General features: G+C 41.4%; 1 protein-coding gene across 2 annotated transcripts in view; it reads left to right on the top strand.

The window, feature by feature from the left end:
- The window catches only part of sema5ba (sema domain, seven thrombospondin repeats (type 1 and type 1-like), transmembrane domain (TM) and short cytoplasmic domain, (semaphorin) 5Ba), a 140,090-nt gene that overhangs the window by 101,500 nt on the left and 13,457 nt on the right, over positions 1-25,133 (top strand). For both annotated transcript variants that reach the window (XM_026296322.2, XM_026296321.2), the window contains exons 10-18: positions 5,724-5,859; positions 6,766-6,973; positions 7,090-7,297; positions 16,555-16,672; positions 16,996-17,180; positions 18,620-18,763; positions 19,631-19,778; positions 20,481-20,706; positions 22,448-22,660. In XM_026296322.2, coding sequence (XP_026152107.1) covers positions 5,724-5,859; positions 6,766-6,973; positions 7,090-7,297; positions 16,555-16,672; positions 16,996-17,180; positions 18,620-18,763; positions 19,631-19,778; positions 20,481-20,706; positions 22,448-22,660 — 1,586 coding nt within the window. The remainder of the gene's footprint in view (positions 1-5,723; positions 5,860-6,765; positions 6,974-7,089; positions 7,298-16,554; positions 16,673-16,995; positions 17,181-18,619; positions 18,764-19,630; positions 19,779-20,480; positions 20,707-22,447; positions 22,661-25,133) is intronic.

Genomic DNA, 25,133 nt, shown 5'->3' with positions numbered 1-25,133 from the left:
GATGAGATCGGCACAGCTGGACGGTTTGCTTTAAGGGCCAGATTTTGGAAAAGCACTAGCTGGTACTACAAGATGCTGGGCCATGATGGAAGGTGAAAGTTTAGAGCTAATGAAAAGCTGGCAGAGGTGTTGTGTTGTTTAAATATTGGAATAATGTAGTTCATTTTCAGCCTGTCTCTACCTGCAGATATTCATTCATTGTACAGAACAGAAATAGCTGTAAAGAAAATGTTGAGAGAGAAGTTCGGCCTGGTTACTTCTCCCCTGGTCAGTCACTGCACGATGTGAATGTTGTGTTGTCTCTTTTTGAGGGTCAAGAAATGTCTCGCACTAGTTTATGGTTAGAGCAAAACAAAAAATATAATCCACCTTTTGCAAATAGAAATAAACAAAATGATCATGATGTCAGGCTAAATAATGACATGAAATAAAATAGCACTTCAGTCTGAAGCTAAAAAATAATTGGTTGCAGCTAATCAGGAGCATTAGGAGCATCCATCCATCATCTATACCCCCTTAGTCCTAACCAGGGTCCCAGGGATCAGCTGGAGCCTATCCCAGCTCTCTTTGGGTGAAAGGCAGGGGTCCACCCTGGACAGGTCACCAGTCCATCACAGGGCCACATAGAGACCAACAACCTCACACACTCACACTCACTCCTATGGGCAATTTTAGAGTCACCAATCAACCTGACATACATGTTTTTGGACTGTGGGAGGAAACCAGAGTACCTGGAGAAAACCCACACAAGCACAGAGTCACACAGTATCATTAAACATTTTTTATTTTAAACTTACTGGGAAATACACATAAAGCACAGTCCAGGACATACAAAAAACAATGATGATGATTTCAATTTCATGTGTTAAAAGCACCATATCTCTCACACAGCTATGCTTCTATAATAACTTAAACTGAATCAAATTATGTGTAGTAACCATTCTTTTATTTCAAATTAAACATGCTGAAGCACAGAGACTAAGAAAAAAAGAAACTGTCCAAATACCTAGTCTCCGCTGTGCGTGCACCCTGCAGGCACAAAGCTTGTCCTGTTGATTCTAAAATGCTTCGGTTCATGAAAAATATTCTGAGTCAGATCAGCTTTGACGTTGGTGATGAATGACATGCTGGGCAGCCAAGTGAAGCAGGCCACATAACTCTATGATATTTTGGATTTTACATAACATTCTCGTCCCTTGTAATGAACTGCAGGTCCCCACTGTGTGGAGGACGGGGCCTGATCAGAATACAGTTGAACAGAATCCATTGATTGTTTACCAGCAGGTTTATCATTGCTTGTTCTTTAAATAGTACCCACTATTAGCATTTTTTTTGCTCAGGTCAAGCTTAGCCTCAAAATAACAGAGTTCAAATATTGTCATTGTACTAAATGAACTGTGCACTTCGGTTCTTGTGATGATTCAAATCCTGACACCTGGATTTTTGTGAACCTATTGAACCAGTTTTATTTCTTTAGTGTAGCTTTTGCTGACTCAGGCAGCCTCTGAATGTGACGGTTTTAGACCAAAGCTGTTGCTTTTGCTGGCGTATTGTTGTGCTGTATAAAAATATGTACGGATAATCCTGGCAGCCTTGGTGCAATTTCTGTTCCCTGCAGCCATGTAGCTCTGCTGAGTGGGCTCTTTTTCTTTTCTGCTGCGATGCAGGTATTCACTGAGGTTGAAACATTGGCCTTAATGTAGTTTAATGTCACTCTGTTATCATATAAAGTGAGGTTAACTAAAAACCTACACTCCACTGTGCTTCCCCTGCATTGATGTCTTTTTTCTTGTCAAATGGGTTCATTTATGTAGAACATTAAAACCAAATGTTGTCCAAAGTGCTTAGAAATACAATTTTAATAAGAAGAGACATAAATTACAGATACATACAGATTATGTTACGGTATATTCAGCAGGTGTATTACATAGTCAACCACTGAAAATGAACATAATAGATGATCACGACTAATTTAAACCTTTAAACTAATCATATTGTCATAACAATTAAAAAGTGGAAAAAAATGATAGAATTTCTTAAGAAACCTCTTGGGATGTGATTTAAAATATGCAGCAGGAACTACAGCAGCTTCCAGCCTAAAAAGATAAGGCTATCGAGTGAGATGCATATCAGCCACTTGTGTTTACCAGACAGACTCTGGTGTACAGATCTGCACTGATCATTGCCTGCAGAGAGCCAAGCAGTCTCAGCACGCTCTCTGAGGAGTTCATTACCTTTCTAACGCCTCTTTTTGGGACCTGAACTGAGCTTCATGTCCAAAATGTTTATGCGGAAAACCACCCCGCCATCTGCAGCAATATATCCAGGGTGTCGCCCATCTGACAGAGGTGAAGCAAGCGTTCAGTTCCTGTACATGAAGAATAAGGCTGCTGTTATTCTGTGTGCTTCTTGTGAAAAAAATGTGTACTGTACCAACGACCTCAATACTTTCCAAGTATCCTAAACTGTCTGTGACACCCAGGTCCACTGCTTCCTACTGAAGACATGCATCTTTAAAAACAGGCTAAAACAGATTTTTAATAACCTGAAATCTCTGGATACTGTGGTTTTTAAATAATACTCAAAATGTAGTAAACAGTGAATTTCGTGGCAACTATTTTCAGCCATGGATTCTTCTAAGAACTATTTCTGACACCAGGCTGGTGTGTGTAGGACTGACTCCAAATGAAGTAGGGCATGTATTCCTGGTAATGGGTAAGATTTTCAGCGGTTCAGTTCAGCTCAGTGTCTTTAGTGAAGCTCTATGATGCAGAGGAATAACATATGTCAGGCTTTGGGCAGACACACACAATATTGTCAGGTGACATCAAGAAAAATACGGACCAACACCAGCTTTATTTGTTATTTAAATAAAAAACAATACTGACATACAAATATTGTAGGGACACTGTACACACTGATCTCTGGCGTATCGAACCAGAGAACGTTTATGGATCAGAAAAAATGAAAGTAAAAAAACAAAACACAATAGAGACAGAACGTCCTCCTGAGTTCCTGCTGATTCTTCTTTTGCTGTTGTTCCCACTCTGCGTCCTTCTCCACTTCCATCAAGACACAGTGATGCTCAGTGTGCACAGCGTGACCAGAGCAGTCCAAAGCAACACATAATATCAAAGTTTGAGTAAATTAGTTCTAAACACCCAAAGGTGGAGAGGTGGAGATAACGTGAGGTAACATCTGTAAAACAAGACGGGAAATCGACGAGTATCAGAGAGAGCAACGGGTGACAGGCTCAGGGTGCAGAGAGAAGACGAATCGCTTGAAGTAGCTTCACTCATAATGAAAGTGATCATCATGGTGCTCGTCCTCAGAGAACGGCAGAGCAGCAAACAGCATAGCAGATGTCAAACAGCTTTTCAATCACTTTCCTGGGCTTTTTAGCAAAACATATGGGTTGCATTCATCACTGCGAGAGACTGTATTCTCTTCACGTGCTGCCTGTCGCTGCTTTCTTGGCAGTATGTGCAGCAACCTACTGCTGTAGTAAAGATATGAAATAATGTGGAACACTGTGGCAGAGTTTGGCTTTGGTGCAAGCTGTAGCTGCAGCACCATTATAAACCCACAGTTTAACTTCCTAGTGTGTCAAACTCAATGTTTGTGTGTGTAGCTTTGAAAACTGTTGTGGCTGCCTTTCGGTTATTGCAGTTCATTTGCTGGTGGTTTCCTGCAGCTGGGGTTTGGTTACCACCAGCTCACCACAGTGCTCTGCTTCACAGACTGGCCCTGCCTCTCCATCGCTCTAGTCTCCACCAGAGCCCTTGACAAAAAGGAGGAAAAAGTGCTTTTTCTGGAGTCCGGAGGCTTTTCTCCTCCGCAGGCTGCAAAGTCTCTCAATGTGCCACCTGTTTAGTTTCCCCTGTTGTTTCTCCTGAGCTCATTTGGAATCACACAGTGTTTTACTACTCTGCAGTAACAACAAAACAGGAGTTTTATCCCAATCTTGCACTGGCCATCTGAGAAACTACTATTCTAAAGTAAAATGAACAAATGTAACCAAAGATTTCTCAAGCACGCTTTGAAACATCTTTGACTTACAAGAAAGAATACTTCGCCCAGAGGAGGCTGCCCTGTCCATATCGCACTGTTTCTGCAGTCATTGATCAGTGAAACCAGAATGAACACAGGTCATACACACACACACTGCTGGAATCAATGCAACTTCCAACTCTCCACTGAAATCTGTTTATTTGATGTGTGTGAAAGTTCAGGCTAATTAGTAGGTGAACCTTTTGAGCTTAGATTTTCCTCACTATCTATTTCCCCCCCCCCTATTTTTCAGGAATGAACATCCATGCACAGCCCATAAATCTGTTCTGATCTAAAATCATATAAAGCTTGCTGCTGTCAGTACGGCTGTGGTTACACTGCCAGCAGAAACTGCTTGTGGCTAATTGAGCATGACTCTTCGTGATGGAGCGTCGCCAAAATGGGATCTCTTTGAAGTAAAAGAAATGGTTCTCCTGTGTAGTTTACACCAACTCATTGTTTCTATAGCAAAGTTGCTTTTGTCTTTGCATTGTCCAAAGTATAATAAGGTTCTGTAGAGAACATTCTAATAATAAATAGCAGTAAATAATAGAAAAATAATACCAGTGACAAAATCCATGAAAATGGTCATTTTACATATTTTGACAATGACAAACTTGTGAATGTCCCATCATCACATTGCTCAAGTCTCTCATGAAAACAGTGAACTGATAGCCCTTCTCAGTAGCCTGTAACTGTAGATGTAATCGCAGCCACTGTAAATAAATATACAATATGGTGTGTCCAGCCAAGAGATGAGTGACTATGCCATAAGGAAATGAAATTAAAAGGGAAAAGGCAGCCCAGGAGTTGAAATCCACACATTTAGGCCACTAAAATAAACAATTTTACCAAATCCTGGGACATATTTTATGCAGCCCTTTCTGCCTGAGCTTTTTCAGCCAGCAGCCCTGACTGATTTATACATTACCCAAGGTACCAACTGGTTCCCAAAGCAGCATGAAGCCCTTACAATAGTATTTCTTCCTCTGGTTCTCTGTCTGAGCCTCTCTCTGAGGCTCGGGCTGTTTCTGCCTTGTTTTCTGTCTATAATAGTATCACTCACAATCTTCAAACTGATGGTTTATCAGCATTGCACAAGCCTTGGCAAGGCAGCAAGCTGTTCAACGCGCAGTAAAAAGGTTTTTGAGTGGGTTATAGAAAGAGGGGGAAAACAGTCAGCAGTAGTGGAGTTAAGAAACTCATTACCTTGCAGCACATTATGGCCGGAGAGCATCACAATAATAACTTTACTCAAACTGCCAGTTTAGCCAGAGTTTACTGTAATACCTGTGAGGCAAATGTGTGTATGTGTGCATGTGTTTACACATAATCTGTAACTGCCACCTATATCCTCAGCTTAATACTGTCCTCATTCACTGTGCAGTGCTGATAGCATACCTTACCCTGCAGCTACAGCAAGCCTGCAACAGAGCGCCTGTTTAGTGTAGGTATAAATGATAGGACTTCCATTAAGAGGCTGGAACACATTAGAGAATGGCTTTATTACACAGCTGGATGCTGCTGATATCTGATGCAGCCTCACATTTACTGCCAACATGTAAACTAATATAAATATTATTCTTGAAATAACATCTTAATGTTTACCTTCTCTCCCCCCCCCTCTCTCTCTGCCCCCTGCTGTTTTGTCTTTCCTCCGTCTCTCTATAAAGCAACAGTATTGCAGCTTCTGCGGTATGTGCCTTCAACCTGAGCGCCATCACCCAGGCCTTCAACGGGCCCTTCCGCTCCCAGGAAAACCCTCGCTCCACGTGGCTTCCCACGCCCAACCCCATCCACAACTTCCAGGTTAGTTCATCCACTTTATTCATATTAAAGGGGAGTTTTAATAAGGTTTAGCAGCTACAGATTTCCATAAACAGTTCTTTTAGGAGGCTACCAGAGGGTACAGAGGGCCCATCAGGAATTTAGTAAAATGCAATTTTTCAGCAAAATAATGAAATTATAAAAAATTATCTTTATCAATTAAATGTATAATTTGACTTTTTCAACTTTTGAATTTGTAATTTTATGTATAGTCACAAATTACATACATTGTTTTAAAAAAAACCTGCTTTAAATTCAGTCCTTATGTGCAACATCCCAAACTGCTGGACTTTTCTTCTATTAAAGGGACTTTTTCCTTTCCGCACTCATCAAGTACGTCCCTTAGATTTAGAGGTTTATAAATAAATTGAATTAAAATTGAAACTAAACTGAAGGGATTGCTTTTTATTTTGTTATTTTATGTTATTCAGGATATCAGATACCTCCCACATTTGTATGATCATTGTTCCAAAATCTGTTTCCAGCTTCAAACTCCAAGCAAGAATAGAATCTTACCAACAAATCAATCTCTCGTTTTATTTCACAGTGAACAGAAGTTGCAATCCACAGCTAAGCTCTGCAGCCCAAACAAATCCTTTCAGAATGCTGTCATCTCATATTTATGTGTGTGCAGTGTCTCATTAAATTGCTGCATTACTGCTCAGCCTTCCCTAAAAAAGATTTTGTGAAAATTAGGAGTTGAAACTAGCCAGAGACAGTGTGCTGATTTAGTCCATACAATGACAGGTGTGTGAGGTGCCACCACGTGTTTGCTTTTACTTTGTCTTTGTCTTTCTTGCCTTCTAGCCTACCTTTATAATGTCCCTGCATCCAACCCAAATTTCCACATCCTCCTCTGACATCTCACCCAATGCATTTTCTCTCCAGTGTGGTACAATAGAGGATGAAGGTCCCAATGAGGGTTTGACAGAACGCAGCCTGCAGGACGCCCAGCGGCTCTACCTGATGAATGACGTCGTCCAGCCGGAGTCTGTCGATCCACTGGTCATGCAGGATGACGTTCGTTTCTCCAACCTGGTGGTGGACATCGTTCAGGGCATGGACACCCTCTACCATGTTATGTACATCAGCACAGGTTGGTAGAGCAGTGAAAAAAGGACAAAAATTTCTAACTCAGAAAAGAAAGATCAAGCAGACAAGTGTGTTTTCATGTGGGAAACAAGATATTTCTTCTCATCCTTGTTGAATCAGAATATGGCACCATCCTAAAGGCACTAGCTACACCCAACAAGAATCTACAAGGCTGTTACCTGGAGGAGATGGAGCTCTTCCCACTGGGGGTGCGAGAACCAATCCTAAGCCTGCAGATCCTGCACAGTGACAGGTCACTCTTTGTTGGGCTCAACGACCGAGTCCTGAAGATCCCACTGGAGAGATGCTCCACCTACAAAACTGAGACGTAAGTAAAGCACAAAATATCTGTATCAAATGGAAAACCTCCCCCAGGATGATCATACCGTCTACGACTATGCGCGTCTGCGCTATGACTACCATGGTTGTTGATTTAAGTCCTGGTGGGTAGGAGGTTTGACAGAAAGACGAAAAAATATATACATCACACACAGTCTACATACAAATACAAGTGAGCAGCCATATGAATGTCACAACAGCTCGTGTGTAAAAAAGCATGTTTCAGCCTTGTCCAATTAATCCCCCTAAGCCAGCAGCCTAACAGATTTCAAACAGGCTAGAGTGTGTATGACTGGAGTCTGTGAGGCTGAGCATTTGGATCTGACTTCTGTAAGGTGCCATGTGAAGTTTCTTTTAACAAAGATACTGTTTAGAGTGCAATGTGTTTAACTGTGCTGAATTCCTTTCTCCGATTATATTTGTTTTAAACATCATCGTTTTATTGATAGTCTTTTAGTCTTTTTGCCTTTTTCTGGTGCATTGCTGCATTTCTTAAGAATACTAGAACAGTCTAAGAGCGTTAAAGACGCAGAAATGTGTAAAAGTATCATCCGTGTGCTGGTGCTTGACAGAAATAAATGGAGACTACTATGGATCCAGTTATTGTTACAGTGCTCCATAGCACTACTAGTGGTCTAAAATTCAACAGGGTAGCTTTAAATCAATTGCTACTTGGCCCCTGGCTGAAAGCAGCTCTATAGGTTAGATTAGATTAGATTAGATTAGATTAGATTAGATTAGATTAGATTAGAGAGAACTTCATTGATCCATTAGGGAAATTCCCACAGGGAAGTTTGAGTTCCAGTGGCAGTACAGCACCATAGATTAAAAGACGAAAGTTAAGAATACAGGTTACAAAACACAAAGGTAACAAAAACTAATTAGTGCTAAAAGTTACTTTAAATAAATAAATAGTAGTCCATGCTGCTGCATCAGTAATAGCTTTCAGTCATCAGTGGCCAAACTTAGCACGCTTCTGGGTCTGCGATGCATAGTTTCATGATCCTGGATTAGGGCTGGTAGAAAATCTACTCTGATTGAGTGAGCCTTTCTAAAGTCCTCCAACTGCAAGAATAAAGTTTGGAGCTAGTCCTCACTTTCTGAAAGCAGTCGTGCAGTATACACAGAATATATGATTGTTCTTTTTATACGTGTTGGCAGTGGATTCATTCTAACCTGGTTGGTCCTCTATTGAAGGTAATTATCTGTCCACAACTAGGATTAATGTCTGGGAGACCTCGCCTATAATCATTAAAGTCTTCATGGAAGCAGACAAATGGCCAGGGCGGTATCTGCTCGCTAGAGGAAATTAATTTGTTTTACTTTTCTTTTCTTTTTTTTTTTTTTTTTTCTTTTTTTTTTTAAGTAATGAGGTTCTGTATAATACAAAGAGAGAGCACTGTTCTGGATTGTGTTTGTGTGTGAATCAGTGGATGAACAAAAACGTGTCCAGCTAGTGCAGCTACATCCTACATTGCCAAGAGAAGTTTCTCTAAAGGCACATTTGTGTGTGAGAGTTACAAAGACAGAAAGAGAGAGAGGCCTTTTCCTTTGCATCTCCAGCTTCAGTGTTATTCATGTGAAAATCTTCATCTCAAGGGTGAGCGAGGGGAGGAAGGCTCACTGGCTGTTTGTCCAACCTTCTGTATCTCATCAGTGCTCTCAATCAGGATCCTCAGCCGGCCACGGCAGTCCTTCAAAGTCAACTTCATTTTAGCATACAAATGGCTTGATGCTTTGTGTGTGAGTGTGTGAGTGTGTGAGTATGTGAGTGTGTGAGTGTGTGCACGTGTGTGCACGTGTGTGTCTGTGTCTGCATATGGAGGGCAGTCTACTCGGTGTGATTTGTATGTGGGCTGGTGCTTGGATGAGTTCTCATATGCATGCTGCCTGATGAGTCAGCTCGCTATTTCTACTAAATCCAAACTCTTAGACACATGGGAGCAGACGCGCACACAGACACACAGAGAGGCATCGTGTAGGGAAACCATTGCTTTTAATAAGATGTGGGTGAGATATGCGAGATGAGATAGACACAGAGAGGAACACCAAGAGAATGTACAGCTAAGAGAAATACAGGGAGATGGAAAAGCCGAGCAAACAGCCAGAGTCCTGTATAGGACACAGAGGGGAGAAATGATAAAACGTGTGCTGAGGAGAGAGCGTGAAGTAGGACAGGCCGTCCTTAATCCGGTTTGCGATTTTTGTTCACCTCTGTTGCTCACTCTCCCTTACAATATTTCAAATGCAGCAAACTAAGCTGCAGAATACAACAGATGTCAACCTGCCTGTCAGTCTGACACCTGAGCTCGTGTGGAAGCAAATAGAAAAGTCAGATAGGTGACACTGAGTCAGGAGATTAGGTGACAAAAAGAAGGCTAGGTAGTGAAATAATGCATGCAAATATGACTGCAGCTGATATTTTCATTAACTGTTAGTTGATTAGTGAAACACATCCATTGTAGTTTTTAATAGCCTAAGGTGTGGAAAACTGCTATAACAGTTGAAAACCCAGATTTTCTATTTACATTGCAGAAAAGCAGAAATCCTTATATGTGAGAAGCTGCAAGGGCTTGTAAAGACCATTGGGTATTCATTTAATTGTTGTGTGCACTGCTCACAGGCAGCCACATGGACACAGTCTCACAACAGATGCATGGTGCTTAGCCAGAGAAAGACTTTTTTTCTTTTATAGATACTGACACAGGGGTTTGAAAAGCAGATTTGGTTGAACACAGAGCCCAGCATCACTCAGGCTTGTTTTCTAACCCTTTCATCCCTTAAGTGTAATTAATATCAGGTTTTTATTCCTTCGGTGTATTTTTGACAGTGAAAACCAAGAACTAGGGCAACAGTGCCGTCAACCTCTTACTACTCTTAGTACTTAGTTTTCCTTTTTTACTTCCTGTGTCCATCTGTTCACTGTTGGGACTGTGTGACAAAGACCCACCTGCCATGCTCCTCTTTGTGTGAACACACTCTCCATCACTGTACTGTTGGCTGAATGAGCCTTTTCTGTTCATTTTCCCTGCGTTGTGTGTGGTCGTCCCATTCACATACAGCCGTACATCTATTCACACACTGATAACAGCTGAATATACTCAGCTGTTTTTTTGTTTTTTCTTTTTGTCATGCTGCTTTTCATACACACAGTGAAGAATGGTGCTATTTACAGTACTGTGGTGGGCATCACGGTGGCAGAGAGTAGGTGAGACATGATTTATAAGTCAGAACTTATCCGCTTTGAAATAAAGGACAAAATAATGGACTCTGGCTGTACGGTAGTTTTAATCAGCATGGTGGTCTATGCCATGGGCTGTCCTATATGCATGTCCAGGCCCATATGTAGCATTACATAAGAAATGCAAATTTAATGCTTAACACATTTGCAAAATGGGAAACCATTTTTCATGATCTGTCCAGTATCCTGCGTGTTTCCAGTTTTGCAAACCTGCACCTGCAAAATCTGAAATGACCCTTACCTACAATTATCTTTAAATAAATTTTGGGCCCAACCAGGCCTGACACATTAATGTAAGACCTGTGACCTGAGCAGTAGATGTTACTTCATATTAATTACACAGTACAGGAAACAGCTGTAGGAAGACACAATAAGCAACAAGATAGATAAACAGATAAAAACAAGATACATGAATATATGGATGAATTTCAGTAAATTATCTCCACCTGTGATTCCTCATGTTCAGACCGACTCGATGGACCAGAAACGAACTCACAGTTCCCCAGAAGTGTGCATAATGCTACACACAGCTGGCAGAGCCTATACCTTCATTCTTTATTTCAGTCTTTATTTCATTCTTCTTACACTACACTGGGATTTAGCTGTAAACTGTCTGCTTTTCTAAAATTGGGAGGTTATTCTGAAAGACTGTTTATACAGTGAGATCATTTACAGAATAGCAGCGGACTAGAAAATCTCTAGAAAATTATCACTCAGTTTTTTATTTACTGGAGATTTTCAGTTTGTGTTGAAAAAAGACATGACACACGTTAGCCAGCGCTCTCTCCACCTTCAATACCACGACTGAGGTGAGATCCTTACCAAACCCCCAACTGCTCCCCGGGCGATGGCAATGGCTGCCCACTGCTCCGGGTGTGTGCACCGCGCAGTGTGTGTTCACTGCTGTGTGTGTGCATTTGGGTGGGTTAAAATGCAGAGTGGAATTTCCCAGTTTGGGATGAATAAAGTAAGTTCTTAATCTTCTTTTAATCTTATTAACTACGGGTGATAGTTTGCAGAGTTGCATCTGGCGCCCGTATCCACCGCCTGCTTAGTTAATCATACTTTCTGTGCTCGCCTTTCATATTTGAACATATTTTGCAAACTGGTTGTAATGCAAAGATGCTGTAAAATGCTGCTTACGGCAGCAAAAACATATGTTGGTTTGAACGCCTGGACAGTTATTACGGTCTGAAAACTCAATTACGTTTAAGTGCTTTTAATGATAAGTTTCCTTTTATCATACTGGAGAATCTGCCAAGCCTTGAAGCCCCAGAGAAAAATAGCATTTACATCCAGTTTTACTGAAGTGGCTTTTTTGTTATATTGCTAAATCTTTTCAACAGCCTGTGAGCTGAAACCTTTTAGTGACAGCCCACAGACAAATGCTACAGCTTGTGTACCTGTGTGTGTGCGTTTGTGTTTGTCCTCTATTTGTGGTAATTATATTTGACCTGGCCATTTGGCACCTCTGGCTAACAGCACCACTGTGTCCTCCACCCAGCCCCCATCTTTCTATCTCACTCTGTTAGTGAAGTGATTTATTTTGGCTGCAACAGCATGTTAGCTTAGCCACAATGTTGCATCCATCATGGCCTTTCCCCCCATTTCACTGAGGGAAGAAAAGGTGGTGTACACTGCCAAATAAACGCAGAAACTATTGGTCTTCCTCAGAATAAAGTGCCACTTAAAGCCAAGTCCTAAAGCAAGTGCACTACCTTTCTTTGAGGGGATGCTTTGCTTAATTAACACTGAAGGTGTCAGACAAGGAAAGTGGCGTCACATGGTTTTGTAGTTTCATCTTTTTTTTTTTTTTTTGCAGCTCTCACCTCATAAGCAAATGACATGAGAAAGAGGAGAAGAAATAATTAAACAGAAATAACTACAAGATGGATGCAAAAGGAGGAAATACTCAATGATTAGGATAATGTTGAGGATCAAATGGAACACATTAGGCTTTTTGTAGCTCTATTTCTGCTGCAGAACAACCACTCACACATCTGTTCACATAAACATTATGTTTTATTACAAAAGGTTCTGCTAGTGATAGTTATACATGTCCACCCGAAGGGCTTTGCCTCAATTTGCTGTGTGTGTTTACAGCATGTGTGTGATTAACAGTAACCTGGCAGCAGTCGCAAGGCCAAGGCAGCTCAGCCTGCCTGCAGCAGGAGTTTAAAATAACACCAGGAAACCACTAAGTGGCCAAGAAGGAAAACCACTGGCCATTAGCAACTCTCCTACAGTGAGTGTGTGTGTGTGTGTGTGTGTGTGGTGTGGGTGGATGGATGGATGGGTGTGTGTAGTGGTGGTGGGGGGGTCATTCTTGTTAAAATTAGTGTATATAACATGCTGCAATGCTGCTTCTATTATACCTTAGCATCAGTCCCTATAGGACTCCTATGCAGTGGACCCTGTGTGTGCCTGAGGAACTTACAGTCCAGCCTGTATGACCAATCAGAGGGACACTTCACCATCAAGGACTGAGAGAAGAGAAAAATGATGTTCACACAGTGCATGTATTTATTGTTGCTCCAATATGCTGTTACTTTTATTACTGGCTTTGTTCTGGCTGCAGCTCCGTGTTATCATTTTGCTCTTGTCTCTCTCACTCCATTTCTGCCTATATTGCTTACTCAGTCCTCTTTTGTTCAGCCTTGATTTGGACCAGTACTATGTCTTAAACTCCAGTTTGCCACCTTTCAAATCCCGTGGTGCTGACAAAGGAAAATTACTCACCTCCCTTTTGCAGGGTTGGTTGTAAAATGAAAAATAAATACTCTATGATAGGCAGCTACACTCTGGGGCCCAGCAAAACACATGGATTTGCTAATGTTTGAGGATAATGAATCTCTTATCAACCTGGTCATCTCTTCTGTGCATGAAGCATCAGGCTGAACTTTTTCATTTTCAGTCACTGTGATTTGTAAAAATGCCACAGCAGCAGATTATAATATGAGCTGAACATTAATTCAGCAAGTTGATTAAACATTTGGCTCCTCTCTACGTGCAACCAAAAATTGTTTGGAAGACAAAGAAACACAATTTCTTTCAACTTTGCCTCCCTTGTTGTTATTTTCTATCTCTGTCCACATTGTATTGTATATCTCTGCACCTGTCTGTTTCTTTTTTCATCCATTTGCCATCTTTCTTCCATTTATCACCTTTCCTTTTAATACTCTGTATTTTCTTGTTCTCTCTCTCTGTCTCTGCCCCACCATTGTTTCTCCACGATGATGCAGCTCTTCTTTATTCACCAGGGGCTAAAAATGTAGTTTGGGACAGCAGTCATTTTTTGGCAGACAGCCATCTCACTTTTGTTTCCTTGATATTTTTTTTTTTTTTTTTTTTTTTTTGGAACTGGCACCATCAGTCTTCATTCTGGCTCCAACTGGGCCTAATTAGATGTATTAGCACTGAGTGGTAGCAGCTCTCTATGTTTCTGATTCATCATGAGCAGACTTCCTAAACCGCCAGCTCGGCCCAGCGCAGCAGGACCCCAGGGAGAGCCTGTCCCTGGAGAGAGGATGAGGAGTGAGTGCCTGTCAGTGGCGGTCTCCTGAGAACAGATGCAACAAAAGACATGGCTTGTGTGGAGAAATTGAGAGAGGCTGCTGTATGCAGACATATGTTTAACTGAGTCAGACCCTCCACACAGCTTTTGCTGGTCTATTCCAATGGTGTCAGCACTACAGCAAATAATGGTTGATTCCAATCCATAATTTATCAGTTCTGGTGATCATATTTGCAATTACATACCGACGGCCTGCCATTAAAGATGAGGGTGAACTATTGTTTTTATGTCTAGTTGTTAAAGGGCCTGTAATAAAAGGAGACACTGGTTTTTACAGCAATCACAAACGATTTAAACTGCCAATTACACCCACACAGAGAGAATCCGGCAGATTTATCTTCCGATGCCAGTCGACCAGACATATTGTTATATGGGCTGGTGAGTTTTGCAGCTCGGTCAGTTTAAAATTTAACAGGCCATGTTCCACGGCTTCTCTATTTTGATAAAGTGTTTTGCTGGGCACATACACTGCTGATTTAAATATCAACCTGTTTCCTGCACACTTCTCAAAGCAAAGCTCTCACATGTCACACCCACAGAAAAAATACACAGCCTTAAAGTGTACGCAAACTATGTGATGTTCTCAAAACACAATTATGTGCGTGCTCTCTAGCACTCTCACCTGCTCTCACATACACTGGTCTTCTCTGAAGCTCCTACCTTGACCTTAATTATCACAACTAAACCTATTCACATACTCTTGCCTGTACTGTGTAGTGCAGATTTGGGACAGTTAGCCTACCTTGTGTTTATGTGCATGCGTCTGTGTTGGCGCACACATCTGCCTGCAGCTGTGTGAAGCTCATATCCCTTTAGTGTTACCCCTGTCCTCACGTCCCACTTACACATTTTTCTGGTCTTTTAAGAACTTACAGCATCAACAGCTAGTTTGGGTCGTAGTTTCCTTTGTTGTCATATTTCATCCTGCATTTGTCTTTAAACTAATGCAGACAGTAGGAATCCACGACTAAGCATGTCTTTCCCTGAGATCAGAAGCCTCCCAGCATGCCTCTTGGCACACGTTACCCAGAGGTAATTAGGCCTCAAATCTTTCCAACCTCTTCATTTCCTATAACATTATTTATTCCATCCTTGAAATATGCACTTATTAATTGTTCCGCTTAGCTGGTCTCTGTAATGTTGTGTGTGTGTGTGTGTGTGTGTGTGTGTATTTGTAATTGGAAAGCTAAATGAGAATTCTTCGCCCATGTTGATGATGCAAAGCCACACATCAAAGCCATCACATATACAATACGGTCGACCTTGAGCCAAAATGGCAACATGCTCCGCCCTTTTAAATGGTCTATTAGGTTCACTGAACTGTGAATCTGTGGCTGACCTCATTATGATTTTTGTTTCATCTGTACTGGAGATTGCATCTGGCGTTGCTGTAATAGTGTCACTTAATTAATGAGTCAGACTCATGAAGGAACTTGTCCTTTTCCGGCTGTGTCACAGATCACCAGCCAACATGGCATCTCTCGCTCTCCTTTCCCTCCTGTTCTTTCTTCCTCTGTGCGTGGGGTCACCTCTGATGTGCTGGCTAAGCAGTAATGTTTTTATTGAATCCAAGCTGACCTCTGGTTCACCACAGAGCCCCAGATCTGGCACAGAGAGTTGTATCAACACTTGGAGATTCCTCAACCTCCAGGCAAAAACACTGCAGGGCTCTTCAAATAAACCATGAATGTCTGTGCCAGGAAAGAAAAAACACAACAATCTCTCTTCTCAGCCAAATGAAGAGACGAGGAAAGGAACCTACACTGCTGTGAGTTGAGAGAGGGAGAGGCAGAAAGTGAAGGGGAGTCTTTCAGAGAGGAGTAATTCAGTTGATGCCTTTATCCTGCGTTCCTGAGGCATCCAGATCAGCTCGAGCAGCTTAGCCTCGTCATTAACAGCTTTAGATTTAATTAGCCATCATTAATCCTCTGTTTTACTGGAGGAACTAACAAATATTTAATCACTGTTTGGGTGATGTACCATGTATAGTACTGTTTGTGAGAGAGCTAAGGGAAGAACAATATACTTAAGTCTGTTTGTAATTTGCATACAATAGTAGACTGGTGCTCTGACTGTTAGACATTATCTTTATTTGATTAACTATTTTGAACTATCTAACCCTAAGCCTTTTTTCTCAAATCCCATTTCACAATGTTGTTATTTTCATTTATTTCTGTTGATTTGAAACAAAACATAACTCCAAGAGTTGCAGTTGTGCCCTGGATTTGTCGTGCATTTTATGGGTCCATGTTTAAAACTGGGTTTATTACAACTATCACTGTTTCCTATTTTACTTTATTTGTTTATTATTCCTTTTAAGGGTGACTATATTAGATGTAAAACTGTGGTAAAATTGACTGTGGCGTTTATTCCTTTACATGGCCTTTGTTTAACAGTTTAACTCTGCTCCTCTCTGCCCTGTCCCCTCCAGGCTGTGTTTGGAGGCGAGGGACCCCTACTGTGGCTGGGACTTCAGGCAGCGCAGATGCACCACACTGGAGGACAGCTCCAATATGAGTCAGTGGAAGCAGAACATCAGTGTTTGTCCAGTAAGTGTAGCGTCTCTGCAGTGTTTACTGTAGAAAAGGCTAACAAGGCAATAAGGGGCTGAAAGACTTAGGTACACCCCTGAAGTCATCTTTCATGTCATAGAGCTTATCATCATCCATTACTAATGTAAATCATTAGTAAGATTAGAAGAAAAAAGGACGATGAGTCGGGCTACAAAGGATTAGAGTGCAGTGAGGCAAGTTTATTTGTAATGCTGGGTTATGATCTGATGATCTGATGCACATGAGATTAGCTGGACTGGTCTTTTAATAACCCAGGCTGATAATTTTCACTCTTATCATGACTGATGTCTGTTTTCCAGCTGCGAAACCAAACTACCGATGGTGGGTTTGGACCATGGGCACCATGGCAACCCTGCAACAATGACGATGGTGTGGATGGCGTGAGCTCCTGTTTGTGTCGCTCCAGGTCATGTGACAGCCCCGTCCCTCGATGTGGCGGCAAGAACTGTAAAGGCCCAACTATTGAAGTTGCAAACTGCTCACGGTAGGTACCAAAAAAGATATAACAATCAGTAGAGTCTGGGTGTCTTTTATTACCAGACTATTTTTTTTTTACTTTTACAACCATAAAGGTTTAAATTCCAGTCTCAAGCCTGAGATGTTATAATTAAACTACGCAACTACAACGTAACAGTAATAATGAAGTTGTTTTTAATCATTTGCAAAAGGACAATAAAGAAATCAATGTATTTGCTTACAAGGAGGAAAGACTCAATGCTACTCCCCAGCTTTCTTGCAGACTTGTAAGGAATATAGTCATTGTTAGAAATCTTAGCGTTTTCATTGACCATGTCACATCAGGGCAACAGTAAATCCAAGGGCAACAACAGGTGGTCGATACAAGGATCTTCCTCCCCAGGAGAATGGATTATTGTATCAGTCTGCGGTTTTGTTTTCTTAAACAGAAAAGTGCAGCACATTTGGAAATGCCAGAGTTATAATAAGAACCATAAGAAATATCTTTAAATGATGCTGCTAAATTTTTACAGTGGTTCTGAATTATTTATAGAATAGACACTAAAGTGTTATTACTTGTTGATAAATTACTTAACAGTCTCTGGGCAAACAATGTTTCTTTTACACTTCAAAAATACATTTGGTCCTTGTGTAAAACAAACTTGTGCATTTGCTGTATTAGCTTAAAAATAATATATGACGCTACATATACTGATAGATGATAATAACTAACATGTATGATAAATAAATAGATGGTACAGACTGAGGTTGACTGAGTTCATAATGTATTCTGGCTCAGTGCATCAAACATTGTCAGTTTGAAATTATTACAAAGCTGTGATTCAGCACATTAAGCTTGTCATTTTGCAAATGAATCTGGATCAGGATCAGGCAAACTCTAACATCTCTTCTTAAACTGTGTCATTATAGCAGAAACATCCTGACTGACAATTAAGCATCAACCTCAGGGCACTATTTACACTCTGGCAGAACATGAGATAAATCATGAACGTGAGAAATCTTATTAGAAAGTGTAGGTGACATCCGGCTTCTTCTTGTGACACCTCTCATCACCTCTGTCTGCAGAGGAATCAGCCAATCACAAAGCAGAGCAAAGACAATGAGCTTAGGCACCATCATCCTTCTGGATATCTACACCAGATTTAATCCTTGGTGGCGAAATTGAATTGTGTTTTTGCAGAAAGTGGCAATTAAATCATGAGGAGTGTTACCCAGGAACAAAGCACTTAAGCAAATTGAATGAATGTTTCCAAGTCAGAATGTGCTCCCTTTGTGTGTGTGTTCAGAAACAGAGCAATGATTAAACAAAGCTAAAAAGCATTTTCCTCTTTAGCATTAGAGCAAACCTGAGACAGAATGATACTGAAAGCATTGGTGGATAATTGTGCAGGTCTGTGAACCATACCATTATTATGTTAATGCATTTTTATGCGTATCTTGCCATAGAAATGGAGGCTGGACGCCCTGGTCATCATGGGGACAGTGCAGCACTACGTGCGGAACAGGCTTTGAGCTGCGCCAGCGTTCTTGTAACAACCCTTCCCCTCGACATGGTGGGCGTGTGTGTGTGGGCCCCAGCAGGGACGAGAGGTGAGAATAATCATGTGTTAATAAGATAAATGAAATAAATCTAAACTCTGATACTTCAAAGGCTGCAATTATCAAATGAATCTTTTCAATCAAATAATCAAATCAAGCTTATAATATCATCTCCCACTGAGAGTGTTGAGCTATTAAAGTATGCATATATCAATGCTATGATGCTGTAAAGATTTAATCAGCCATATTACTCAGATTAAACCAAAGTTGTTTTGGGGTCTTTTGAGGAAGGCAAAGTCTAATATCCAAAATTAGCTGTTTGTCATTGCCTTTAATGGTTCAGTGTGTAATATTCAGAGGTACCTATTAGCAGAAATTGAATATAGTATTCATAAATATGTTGCCATTATAGTGTAATCACCAGAAAATACCAGCCGTTGCATTATGTTAATCTTAGAATGAGCCTTTTAAAGCTACATAGAGAGCGGGTCTCCTTTCACTGAAGTAGCCATGTTGTGCCATCCTGTTTCTACAGTAGCCCACAACAGACAAACCAAACTCTGGTTCTAGATTGGGAATCATGTTTGGTTTTAAAGGTGATGGCCACCATACCCTCCTTCGTGGCTAGAAAGTGGGGACTACGTGTGAGGGGTGGAAGGAACATATAATAAATGAGAGGGAAGTAAAATATTTGACCATTACACAAATGATGTTGGTGAGCACACAAGGCTCACATTTCAGTTAACACAGCTGAAGACCTCACTCAGTCTGAGTCAGATACAGGTCACACGCATGAATGTGAACCATCAGCTCAAAAAGATCATTCTCCGCTCCCAAGTCTAAAGCTCTCGGTGATACTGTGCTTTTGCTACAGTCAATCCTTTTTAAACTGCATCCTTTCTCCTTTCATCACTACAGGTTTTGCAATGAAGGGGTGTCCTGTCCTCAGCCTATCTTTTGGTCCCCATGGGGCTCCTGGACTAAGTGCAGCACAGAGTGCGGTGGGGGTGTCCACTCCAGGGTCCGCACCTGTGAGAATGGCAACAGCTGCCCGGGATGTGCACTGGTAGGAAACACACACAAACCACTGCACTTACAGGCAAAGACACAGAATAACATCTGTCAACCTAAGCTGAATCCATTTCCTTGCTTCCACAACAGAACAAAGTCGAACTGTTTTTGGATAATATATTAGTCCCTTGTGGGTTTTAGGCTGAATAATGATACTTTAATAAAGTGAGGGCAAAATGATAATAGAGATGAGGGAGGGATGATGAGAGTGGAGATAAATAGAGATATTTTTGATAGCCTCGAATGGCTCAGGCTTAGAGTATGCATAGTGACAGCCATATCCACATTTAGCTTGTTTACAAAAAATGGCTGTTAAATGTCAATGAAATCCTTGACGTCAAAACAAAATGTCACATTTCCTTTTTATGTGGAAAATGCAGTGTGTTTTTGTCCCAGTGTGGTGACTGACAGTGTCTGGGGACCACCTGGGACTCACTTTTTAATATAAAAAGATACCAATATTTCTTTGTCTCCCTACACAGATATGTAGTTCTGTCTTTTATATCAGCTCAAGACTGATGAAACTGAAATCTAAATCCCCTTAATCAGCATTTGAACAATTATCACAAAAACCTGGACAGATTTCTGTAAAATTTGCTTTGTACATTCATGTTTACTCAGATAACAACTGGCTCCCGATGGAACCTTACAGCCCTAGGACATACACTGCTAGTTACCAAAATACCTTTTTATTCAGGAGTACAAGGCCTGTAACCTGGAGGCATGTCCAGAGGTGAAGAGGAACACACCTTGGACCCCATGGATGCCTGTCAATGTAACTCAGGGCGGAGCTCGTCAGGAGCAGAGGGTACGCTACATGTGCCGAGCCCATCTGTCTGATCCTCACGAGCTGCAGATCGGCCGCAAGAAGGTGGAGACACGCTTCTGTCCCAACGATGGTACAGCAGTCTGTGAGACAGACAGTAAGTTATCCAGCTGACAAATACAGTGATGTGGGCAAACAGCAGTTCTACATTGAAGGAAAAACGTTACCCTAAAATAGAATTCACATTTCGCCACATTATCTAAGGTGTTGTATTGCTCAGTTTAAATGTTAAACCACCCTCCTGAAACAAACAACTCAGTGACTGACTTTTGTGATGACATCCAGAGACAAATCCTGAAGCTTCTCCTCAGGATTTACAAACCTATAGACAGGTAAAAACAAGTTCTCTGCAAAGAGAGACACCAAAATGTTTGTATACCTGCTGACCCGTCTACACATCTGTAGAAACTATCAATCTGCTGTTGGACGATGGACCCTCATGGCAGATGCCTCCAGCATCAGTGGTGTAGTGATCACACAGTTGTGGACTCTTACAGCAGATTTTCTGTTACCTTATTGTTCCTTTACACTGTCTTTGTGCTGGCTATCCAACTGTTTCTACATGGTAGAGCCTTTGCTCACTGTCATCCCTTCATTTTGAATAAGCTCACTGAACGTTTGGGAGGTTGGCTCTCATATTGGCCCTGTGATGGACTGGTGACCTGTCCAGGGTGGACCCATGCCTTTCACCCAAAGAGAGCTGGGATAGGCTCCAGCAGATCCCTGTGACCCTGGTTAGGAATAAGCGGGTATAGATGATGGATGGATGGATGGATTGATGGATGGATGGATGGATGGATGAATGGATGGATGGATGGATGGACAGATGGATGGATGGGCTCTCACATTATCCAATGTAGGCTCATGTAGGTCATTTCTCCCTTCGATGTTTCAGTGGTGGAAAACCTTCAAAGACTTCTACCCGACAACTAGCAACATTCGACCGTTTACTTTAACTGAACTTACGAATTATCCTCGTTATTGCTATTCATTTTTTTTTTTTTATGATTCCATATGTGTGTCTGTTTGTTTATTCTGGGCAGAGACTCCTCAGGGGTTGTGCTGCACTATAAATGAACTTAAATGAAAAAGTCACTTGATGACTTCGTCAGTTTAAGTTTAATGCTCTAATTTCCACCCTCAGGACACTGCTGCCTCAATTAATGTCAACAGTGTGGATTTTTTCCTAAACTATAATTAACCAAGTTTTAAGGGGGAGTCGATAGAAAAAACGTGTAGAGAATCCAAAAGTCTGAGGATTTGCTCAGGTGAAATTTCAATAAGATAATTGATCTGTATTTATGCATACTTCGAGATACATACCATACTCCAGTTGCCACACACACACACAAAATACTCACTCCTGTATGAATACAGTGAGCAGGCAGCAGCAAGTGAAGACTTCTCCCAGTAGGACCATAACGTGTTGAAAGGGCTCTCCTGTTAGACCTGTTAGCTCCTCTGCATGCTGTTAGTGACGGGGTCCAGCACTCCCACGTACACACTGGCACAGAGAGAGCTACACAGGGTCACAGTCCGCTGCTCTCCACTGGTGGCTTTTTCATGCCTCCCTCTCCAGAATCGATTACCTGTCTCCCCCTGTCAACCTCCTGAGGGGCAGCTTCGACTCTGACAAACAAGATGAAACACAGACAGCAGGAACTTACTGAGGATACATGCAGGATACATACACATATAGAGTTCGGAAGAAGGGCAGATGGAGAATAAATCAAAGATTCTGTATGCGTTATATCTCTTAAATTCCTCTCCATCTGAGAGCACCATAGATATCTGGGTGACTTAAATCTAACCTGGAACCTTTTTTTCCTTGTCTGTAGCTCTTGTTGAGGAGCTTTTGAAAATGCCAGTGGTGAGAGCCACGGGTGCAGGCTGGTCATCATGGGAGACCTGGTCAAGTTGCTCACAGAGTTGTGCCAAAGGTTACCGCACGCGTCGGCGAACCTGTGCTGGACCAGAGGGGAAAAGTGCCCCTGTTGCATGCCGTGGTTCACCTGTGGAGTACCAAGACTGTAATGTCCAGCCGTGTCCTGGTGAGTGAACCACACCAAACACTATGTCTGCATGAGTGACTGCGTTAATGCTCATTTAGGGCTCATTGTTGCAACAGGGGGACGTCCATTTAGAGAAAGCTGATGGTGTCTTAAGATCTAAACAGTAACTAATGATTCACATCACTTTTCTGGCATCAAACACTAACAGACTTTGAGTTAGACAATAGACCAGGATAGCTCTGATCTAATGCAGCATGAAATAACTGTATATGTTTTTCAATCACAATAAATAACAAGCTTTAAACTAGTAAGATAAAAACACTTTGTATCTTGAAGTGCATATCTGGTGCTGTTGGACTCAAGAACAACCAGACTTTGATCAAACCAGAGTCTGCAGAAAATGAGTATGTAGATATGAACATTTCATTCGACTGATTTTCCCAACACCTTATTCCAGCAGCGTCTCAAATACAGCTCAGACGCAGGGAGCATAATGAGAGAGAGATAGAGACAGAGAGAGAAGGGGGTCAATAGTCGTATTAAAATACTGCTGAGTGGATCATTAGCTTCATTAGCTAATGGTTAGCAGCAGCTGCAGCAGTGCAGGGAGAGTCCTAGGACAAATGAAGTTACCTACTTCAAACTCCTCATCAAACCATAATCAGCTGACCCAGAGCTCTGCTGACCACAGTCTGCTGCACTGACAGGCTACACCTATTAAACTAGGCCAAGAACACACACACACACACACACATTAGAAAAAGGTCTGCACTCCTCATAGAGATCATCTTGAATATTCATGACTGATACCTTATAAATTAATTATTCATGATTAGCAGTTGCAAAGCTGATCAAATTCCTGTAGTGTATTTAAATCTCAGTTGTCAGTACTCACATGAAATCCTTAGTGGTTAGCTTAGCAGTATACACTTAACCTAAAGAAGCCCATGCAAGACGGCCTTGGCTATCAGCATTAGGAGGCATTTTGCCATGAGTGTCACGTGTACAGGCAGTCTCACCACGCCTGTCCTGGGTAGACACAGGTGAGAAGCACAGGGCCGGTGACAAAAGAGAGAATGAGTGCAAAATAGTAATTGATGATGAGATTAGAGAGAAGGATGGAGGCAATATAGATTACTGAGGAGATTTAAAGGAATAGTGTGTTAGTGTGTGCAGAGGCAGCGGGTGTGTGTGTGTGTGTGCATGAGCATGAGAGAGAGAGAAAGAGAAAGAGGCAGACAGTCAATAATTGAATACAGGCTACTACTTCGGACTTATGGGTTTTGTTGAAAGAACTTATGACCTAAAAAACAGCCCCTTAGGTTAAGTTGAAACCTACTATAAGTTCTAACATAATGTCAAATGAACACGGTTGTCTCTGCAAACACACTGTAAGTAATTCAGTGTTCAACATGGCATGTTTTGTAATTCAGTTACTATACTATGGAGCTTAAAGGGCAAGGCAGCTGAGATTAGTTATAATGAAAAGTCAGTTTCAAGTCAACTTTTTATTTGCAAACTGCAAGTCAGATATGAGCCTTCAGGTCTGACAATACAAAAAAAAAAGCTTAAAGCTGAGTTATTTTATTTGTGTTATAAAGTCCTAGTGCGTGCTCTACTCAGTTGAGAAAAGTTCAGGTCAGTGTCAGGTCAGTTTAGAAAGTCCAAGTTAAACCTCAAGTCAGTCAAGTCTAAGTATTCTTTGTCCAGTCAGACCAGTCCAAGTCAAGTCTCAGCTCAGGAGAGCAAGTCAGGCCCATCAGGACAAACCCAGGTAAAGTCAAACATCAGTCACTGTAAAATTTCATCAAAGTCATTCAACATCCAAGTCAAAATAACATTTCAAACAAAATTTAATTTCAAGTCCAGCCTAACTTTAAGTCAAGAGTCTGCTTTGCTGAGATAAGTCCAAATGAAATCTAAAGTCAGTCCAAGTCAAGTCTCAGGTTTTGTCAAATCTAGTCTCAAGTCATGTCCAAAATCTTTCATGTAAATATGGTGTGTGGTTATCATTAAGGTCAAAACTTTAGATTTAAATATCGTGTCAATGTCTCAATTCCACAATTCTGGAAATATGTTGGGTTCATGCAGTTCAGTTTCACCAGTTTCTGGTGCTTACGATGGAGGCCAGCACTGACACATCTTCCACTTTAGACTTAATTTTTTCTGCACTTAAATAAGCGCAGCAAGTAAGGCATACAGGCCACCAGACAACTGGTGAGAGAGTCATTAAAAACAGTATTTTAGTGAGGTAGTCAGTGAATCATTTAGTGAGATAAATACTCAGCCAGTCAGGCAGGTAAACAGCCGGTTAGTCAAAGAGTCAGTTAGTCAGAACGGTGGCTGGCTGTGAGAGCTAGTCACCAGAGTTAAGTGGTCACGGCCGGCTTCGCTCTGTGTCACACTAATCCACTCAGCTAATGGGGTTTTCTGCAGCACTGTGACGTTACCTGGCAACGCTGCCTCTCTGTCAATCAGACAGACATCAGACAGTCAATTAGCCAGTCACGCT

Source organism: Mastacembelus armatus, chromosome 21 (assembly GCF_900324485.2).
Source record: "Mastacembelus armatus chromosome 21, fMasArm1.2, whole genome shotgun sequence".
NCBI lineage: Eukaryota > Metazoa > Chordata > Actinopteri > Synbranchiformes > Mastacembelidae > Mastacembelus > Mastacembelus armatus.
The sequence above is the reverse complement of the archived record's forward strand: the minus strand, read 5'-3'. Positions and strand labels throughout refer to the sequence as shown.